The sequence below is a fragment of the Citrus sinensis genome, chromosome 5, assembly GCF_022201045.2.
Source record: "Citrus sinensis cultivar Valencia sweet orange chromosome 5, DVS_A1.0, whole genome shotgun sequence".
Classification (NCBI taxonomy): Eukaryota; Viridiplantae; Streptophyta; class Magnoliopsida; order Sapindales; family Rutaceae; genus Citrus; species Citrus sinensis.
In genome coordinates, this window is record NC_068560.1 from 10,362,023 (window position 1) to 10,369,726 (window position 7,704).

A 7,704-nucleotide genomic window follows, 5' to 3' on the forward strand; every position below is an offset into this window, starting at 1 on the left:
GCCACAGCCTCACCCTCCAGAAGTGTTTGATCTGCTACCCGTCTCCATGCCTGTCTGCTGCTACGCGTCTGCCGGTCCGCGATCTGTTGCCACGCTCCCGATTTGGTCCTGGATTTGTTGTTGCTTGTCCACCCGTCTACTGCTATGGGTCTGTGGCCATTGATCTACTGCTGCGGGTCTGTGGCTATCGATCTGCTGCCAACTGCCAAGTGCCACCAATTTGTTGCCAACCGAAACCCGATCTGCATTCTGCTACTTTAAGCCTCCAACTCGACCCGAGTCTCTCCCCTTTTGAGAGGTCGAGAGCCTGCTTTTAAAGCTTTGATAATGTATAATTACCTATGGTAACTATAGTATATAACAAGTAGCAACCATCCTGATTCCATTTAAACCCAACCTAATTCCACTTGAATTCAATCCGAATTTATAACCTGATCTGATCTGATTAAATTTAGATCGGATCAGGTCGGGTTATAAGTTCGTGTTCTATTCGGATTAATTTTTGCCCAACCCAAATAACCCAAAATTCAATCGGGTTGACCTGAACCCGACCCGAATCCGATTTTGCCCACCCCTAGTTGCCACGGATTGATTGTTCATTTTCATTTGTGAAATTAGTTTTAACAGTGCTAATTTTTAATTTTATTTTGATTTGTCTATTTTGTTGACATAGGCGATCTAGCAACCCTTGCATGCACAAATATAAATATGTTGAATTCCAATTTGATCCAAAAATTGAAAGAACTGCAAGGAGATTGAGAGGAGAGCATCGGGAACTACAAGCTACTATAGCAATGGATGATTTGCAAGATATGAGAAACTTGAACCCTAGAGGAAAGATACAACTAGTCAATGTACATGAAGGTCTGAATGGACAACATCTTCACAGGAAACCAGGGAACAACAACATTATTCACATGGCGAACGATAGAGATAGAGCCATTTGAGACTATGCAGTGTTGACTCCTCAAGCCATACATCCGGGAATAGTTAGACTCGACGTTCAAGCTGACAATTTTAATCTCAAACTAGTGATGTTTCAAATGTTGCAAACAGTGGGGCAATTTAATGGACTGCCATCAGAAGATCCTCATTTACATCTTAAACTATTTTTTAAAGTGAGTGATGCTTTCAAGATTGCTAGAGCATCGCAGTAAGCATTGAGACTCATACTTTTCATGTTTTCTTTGAGAGATCGAGCAAGAACATGGTTGAATTATTTACCACCTAATTCGATCACTACATGGAATGACTTGGCTGACAAATTTTTAATGAAATACTTTCTGCCAACCAAGAATGCAAAATTGAGGAACGAAATCACATCTTTCCATCAACTTGAAGATGAGAGCTTGTATGATGCATGAGAAAAATTTAAGGAGTTACTCAGAAGATGTCTTTATCATGGCATTCCTTGCTGCATGCAGTTGGAAACTTTCTACAATGGTCTCAACCCAAGCACTAGATTGATGGTAGTCGCTTCAGCAAATAGGGCCTTGTTATCTAAGTCCTACAACGAGACTTATGAAAGTTTGGAGAGGATAGCCAATAATAACTATCAGTGGCCATCAACCAGACAAACTGCAGTAAGAGAACCAATAAGAGTCCATAACGTAGATCCCTTGACAGCATTGTTAGCCCAAGTAACCTCATTAACAAATATAGTAAAGACTATGACTACTGCTCCAGCAACTATCAACCAAGTTGCCAGGGTCTCTTGTGTTTATTGTGGAGAGGGACACTTATTTAACAATTGTCCTGAAAATCCAGTGTCAATCATCTATGTAGGAAACTTCAATAGACAGAGCCAGAACAATCCATATTCAAACACTTACAATCCTGGATTGATACAACACCTGAACTTTTCATAGTATAATCAGAATCAGCCTGCTTCAGCACCCAATGGATAGAATGGACCTGCACAACCACCTGGATTTTATCAACCAAATCAAGGGCAGAGAAGCATCAACAATGATCAACTCAGCTCCCTTAAAGCTTTGATTAAGGATTATATTGTAAAGAATAAAGCGGTTGTCCAAAGTCATACTGTATCTTTCAGAAAACTGGAAAATCAAATTGGACAATTTGCTACAGCATTAAACAGTAGACCTCAAGGTAGTTTACTCAACAACACAGAGGACCCAAGAAGAGAAGGAAAAGAACATTGTAAAATAATTAACTTGAGATTTGGAAAGGATGTTGATAGTTTAGTTGGTGTACCAAAAAGAAGAATTGAGTCCAACAAAGGCCAATAAGACACTCAAGTAGAGGAGGAGTCACAGTCTTCAACTTTTCAGAATGCAAATCCGCACAGTTCTGCTACAACATCTGCAGAAAGTTATGATCCAACACCTGGTGGTGAGGAAGCTACAACATCAACAACAACAAACCCGAGTAGAGCAAAAGAGAAGCAGTTTCCACAACCTGCTGCAACACAGTAGTTTAGGCACCCACCACCCTTTCCTCAAAGGTTCCAGAGACTACAACAAGACAAGCAATTCAGCAAAATCTTAGGAGTGCAAAAATAATTATATATTAATGTCCCTTTTGTGGAAGCTCTAGAGCAAATGCCGAATTATGCGAAATTTTTGAAAGATATTTTGACAAAGAAGAGAAGACTTGGAGAATTTGAAACAATTGCTCTAACGCAAGAGGGTAGCCGTATGCTTCAGAGTAAGATACCGCAAAAGATGAAGAATCCAGGAAGCTTCACTATCCCATGCTTTATCAGTGTTTAAGCAATTGGAAGTTAGTGAATGTAAACCAACAACAGTGACTTTACAACTTACTGACAGATCTCATGCCTATCCATAAGGGAAGATTGAAGATGTATTGGTAAAGGTGGATAAATTTATTTTCCCAGTGGGTTTCTTAGTGCTAGACTTTGAGGCAAACAAAGAAGTGCCAATTATTCTAGAGAGACCTTTCTTATCCACAGGAAAAACTCTATTTGACATAAAAAAAAAAAAGAGCTAACTATGCGGGTCAATCAATGCTGGTTACATTTGATGTGCTGGAAGCTATGAAAAGTCCAGATGAGATTGAAGATTGTAATATTATCAGTGTCGTGGATTTTATTGTAACAGAGAGATTACGCAGTTGCTGTAGTAAGAAGGAAATCAATGCTGTAACATTCAAAGAACTTGATGATAAATATCGTGGAGCAGTCAACATAGCATGGTCAAGAGAGAAGCAACTCATGAGAAATGACAAACATTTTGAATCTTTAGCCCTCTTAAATAGATCAAGAGAAGAGCTTGGTAGATGTATTAGGGCGATAGCGGAAGGCTATTGGATAAGGGATCCAACATGCGAAATCAAGGATGGTCAGGCTGAAGGACCTAAAATCAAGCGCTAATTAGGAGGCAACCCAATGAGTAGGAAAGTTATTTTAGATTTTTCTTTCAACAATAAGTCTAATTTTGCATATTTTTAATTCACAGTTTTTGTTATTTTGAATTTATTATTTAATTTCTTTTCTTCTTTTTTATTTTCTTGCGGCATATATATATATATATATCTAAAAGGGCTAAGAAACTAACATGAGTTGTTACAACATTACATTGGGCAATGATTCTCATACATCAGGACAATTTATCGTTGTTGCTGTAGCATCAAAATTGATTGCTGCAGTAGGGATTTTTTTACTGTTGCAGTGACAAAGCTGTGTCCTTTTCGGCGTATAATATATTGTTTCGAAGCTTGCGATGAGATGAACAAAATCCAAAACTACAGAAGCTGTTCTACCCCTTGGTTGAACCGGAAATTTTATTTCTTTCTTGGTCATTTCCTAGTTTTAAGATTTTTCACTATTTTTCCTGATTCTTCTAGAATTTTTATCTTTTTTTACTAGAACTCGGATTTGAGTTCCTTTTTTTCCTTTTTTTATTTTGATTAGGAAAATTTAATTATCATATTAGAATTTGGATTTACCTATTTTAGTAAATTCACGTTATTTAGACTTGTTATAAAAGAGGCTCAAAACCCGAGTTTTATCTATTCAGACTTCACAACAAAACTTATTATTATTCAAAAACCTTTGTCTACGTTTCTGTTTCGTCACAGTGTTGCTAATAGTTAAAGATAGTGGACAAATGACGTTAAGAGGAAAAAAATACAAACAGAAATTAAGCTCTGCATTTTTTTAAGCCTCTGATGTTTTTTAGTTCATTAATTTCAATAAACAACGAAGACTCAACTAACAAAAACCATTTAAGAAACACTATCGGGTCAAGTCTGGCATACAAAGTATGTCAAGATTCTAAATAATAAATTGCCTATTTAGTCAATTAATAGAGCGTCAAAGACTGTTAAGTCAATTAATATATCAGGTAACTGTACTGAGTAAAATAGCCTGCTTAGATTAGATAGATCTATTATCAAATAATAAAGAATATTTATCGATCCAACTGAAATTAAAGAACCCAAAACATAAGATCAATTGTGATTTATTAATGACATTTCCAAATACAGAATCAATCAAAGACCTCGCGAGAATTCACATCTCAACCACCACTTCTATGTATCATCGTTAGTCCAGGGAAAGGAGGTAGATACAACCTAGAACATTGATAAGAATTCACAAATATGGCTGATGTCAAAGTCATTATACATGTTTATATGGCAAGAGTCATCGCCGTTATAACTTTATGACATGCATAAATGGTAAGAAATCATAGCCATTATGAGTTATATATTTGGAAGATAAATCGACGCTTTATGATGATTGATTTCTTAATTTTATGTATTGCATTCTTTGAGCAATTTGAAATCATAAGAGTAAAATTCTCCATTGCTGTATGTTTCTCAGATATCATTCCAGTATTTCAAATCAATTACGAATGTGTACAGAAAAATCGACAACAATTTATAGTCTACCGGAAACGTAAATTCGTAGATTGATTATATCTAGAATTGAACTCCCAAATACAAATCTAACAAAGGAATAACCTCATCCAGATTAAACTGTCTAAATGAATTCCATCCTTACACGAGGTTTATTAAATATATATATATATATCCAGAACAACCAAAAATAAAAAATAAAAAGCCTATTTTTTATCCTTAACCACAGAAACGATAAGAAATTCTACTTCAACGATCAAAGTATCACCATAAAGATATCCTCCTTTGTGGAGATCATCAAGCGACATAAAACAGGGGTAACCGCTCTCCCGAATTTCACTTGAAAACCAACAGCCGCCTGTAAAGAAATCTTTTTTTTTTAAACTTAATTTGTCGTGTAAATATTTTTAAAAGATTATTATAAAATAAATAAAAATGTAAAGAAATTTAATTCACTTCTTTGTTCGTCTATTCTGATCCGAGGATGGTCTAGCACTCGCATCTTGTATTCAGCGAACAGCTTCCTCTTAGATTGGAAGATATCGTCCGAACCTTGCAGTCTTATGTAAAATGATAGATAATTTCCCTTTGCTTTATCATCTTTATCATCTCCCATAGGACAAATCACAATTCTCCTGTGAATCCATTGCCAAAAAAATCCCAAGTAAATGTAAGTATTTATCAAACACTTCAGGTGTTGACCCTTTTCAAATGAAGTTAAGTAGGGAGTATGAGTTCGAGTCCATGGAACTTTTTTAAACTTTGAATATGAATAGCTATCTCTCTTAATAAGGGTAGTTCTCGACAGACTACTGGACAACATGTACTACAAAGTGTATGTGATGGAATCTTTATCTTTTAGAGAGAGAGAAAAAAAAAAAAAGGAAAATTTCAGCTGAAAGCACAAAAGTATTACCATTCTCTTCCTCCAGCATTAAACTCGCTAGAGCAGTACTCAGGATCTCTTAAATTTGAGAAATTGGCGATTTTCCATCGGAGAATATTTCCAGCTTGGGCAGGTACCTTAACAATGGAAACGGCTTCTCCTTTGCCAGTAGGCTTAATAACAAAAATCTCAGCTCCAAATACACAAGAGTCGTCAACAAGATATCCATTAGAAGGTTCTTTGAAAGCTTGAAGAGGAATTAATTTGTCAATACCGCATTCTCTCTTCATACTATGTAAACGTATTACTGCCCCATCATCATCTAAACAAATTTAAATTAAATAAAATCGTTTTCATAATTAATTCAATAAGCGGGATGCATGGAACTAATTGCCATAACTAAAGAATATATTGCAGAATTGATATACCCTAATTGTCAATATGGAGATCATAAATTCTTACACCGAATGGCCAAGTACTCGTTCTTGATTCTGTCTTGGACAAAGAATGTGAAGTTAACATAAACCTCCCAAGAATTATTAGGAAAATAAGTGCTTTCATCTAGTGCCAAATAAAGTGAAATATGGCCAGTCCCTTGCCCTTTTTTGTTCCCATTTGGGTATAGAATCAATCTCCTACCGCCAAAACACGAAATTTATGATTTTATTGTTAGTGAGCTAATTAATTAATTTGAACTAGAATCGTTAATTAATAACTACGATCAAAGAAAAGTAAATTTAAGCAGGTGAAAATCGGAACTCACCAGTTGCATTCTTGGGATTCATTTTTGGCTTTAAATATGGCAGATTTATATCTGTCTGCAACTGCCTTTGATAGTTGTGAGTACTTCTTTATTTCTAGCGTGTAGTGAGCTAGTGGAAGACCTCTTTTAACACTTGAAATTTCTGGGGAAAAAAAAAAGTTCAAGGGACAAAATTAGTTGGATTAGCGTGTCTTTTTGTTTTTAGTTAATTGTATTAGAATCTCTTTTTGTAATTTAATTTCTATTTCAAATATACTTGAATTAATGACATTAAAAAAATTGCAGAAATCAAGCGGAATTGGGCAAATATTAAATCTTGGATCAGATCTAAGAACTGATAAGAAGAGAAAGAAAGAGGGTACCTTGCCCTATAGCCATAGCAGAATAGAGAGGATGAAGCAAAATACAACTCAATTTGGCTAATAGCAATCGTATGCGGATTAAATGATTTAAATAAGACTCTGCATGTATAGAGTCAATTCATTCTGGCATATAAATGAATGGAAAGAGCGCAAAAGGTCAACGTTAATCAAGTAACGTAATTCTGCAAAGAATTTATGTGAAAAATTAAAATTAAGATTTTTTTTGTAAACCTTGACACGTTGGGAAAGGGACTCACACAAACAGCTGCAAATTAAACAGAAACAAAATTATTTCCCTGTTTGTATGATTAAAATAGGATGTGTACCACAAATAAATAGGCAACAAATAAACCAACAAAATTCAAAGAAATAAATCAACCACAAAAACAAAGATTTTTACTTTGAAAACCCAAAGCAGGAAAAACCACAGAACTGTAATCCGATATAATCTTCCACTATATTAATGAGATTACAGCACAAATTCTTCTCTAGATAATACTAGAGGCTAATAACATCAAGAATCTCAATAATCTTTGGCTTACAGTAACAACCTAATATTTGTCTCTTTAATAAGTATCTCAAATAACAACTAATGAGAGAATAAAATAAAAATGAAGACTAGTAGGATTGTAAAGGGCAATGTCAGGAACTTACCCTAAAACTTTGGGAGAAATTAAAGTTACTTTTGTCTTCCGATCAACCAATTAAAAATTGAAAATCTTACCCCCAAATTATAATAGTCAGCCATTGTCCTCTTCTCTGCTTCATCTTTTGCCATGCACAAAAAGTTACTGCTGCTTGCTTTTTATTCTTGGGAAAAGGACATCTATACCCTTAAAGTTTGGGAAAAT

General features: G+C 35.1%; 1 protein-coding gene and 1 non-coding gene across 2 annotated transcripts; both read right to left on the reverse strand.

The window, feature by feature from the left end:
* Nucleotides 1-1,301: 1,301 nt before the first annotated feature.
* LOC127902924 (small nucleolar RNA R71) lies at nucleotides 1,302-1,408 on the reverse strand. Its single transcript, XR_008055561.1, has one exon. It is a non-coding gene; the product is annotated as a small nucleolar RNA R71 (small nucleolar RNA).
* Nucleotides 1,409-4,880: 3,472 nt separating this feature from the next.
* On the reverse strand, nucleotides 4,881-6,199 carry LOC127902657 (MATH domain and coiled-coil domain-containing protein At3g58210-like). Its single transcript, XM_052442369.1, has 3 exons — nucleotides 5,759-6,199; nucleotides 5,299-5,477; nucleotides 4,881-5,200 (listed from the first exon to the last, which is right to left on the reverse strand). The coding sequence occupies exons 1-3, from the start codon at nucleotides 6,016-6,018 to the stop codon at nucleotides 5,049-5,051; spliced, it is 591 nt and encodes a 196-aa protein (XP_052298329.1). The 5' UTR covers nucleotides 6,019-6,199; the 3' UTR covers nucleotides 4,881-5,048.
* Between the last annotated feature and the right edge of the window lie 1,505 nt (nucleotides 6,200-7,704).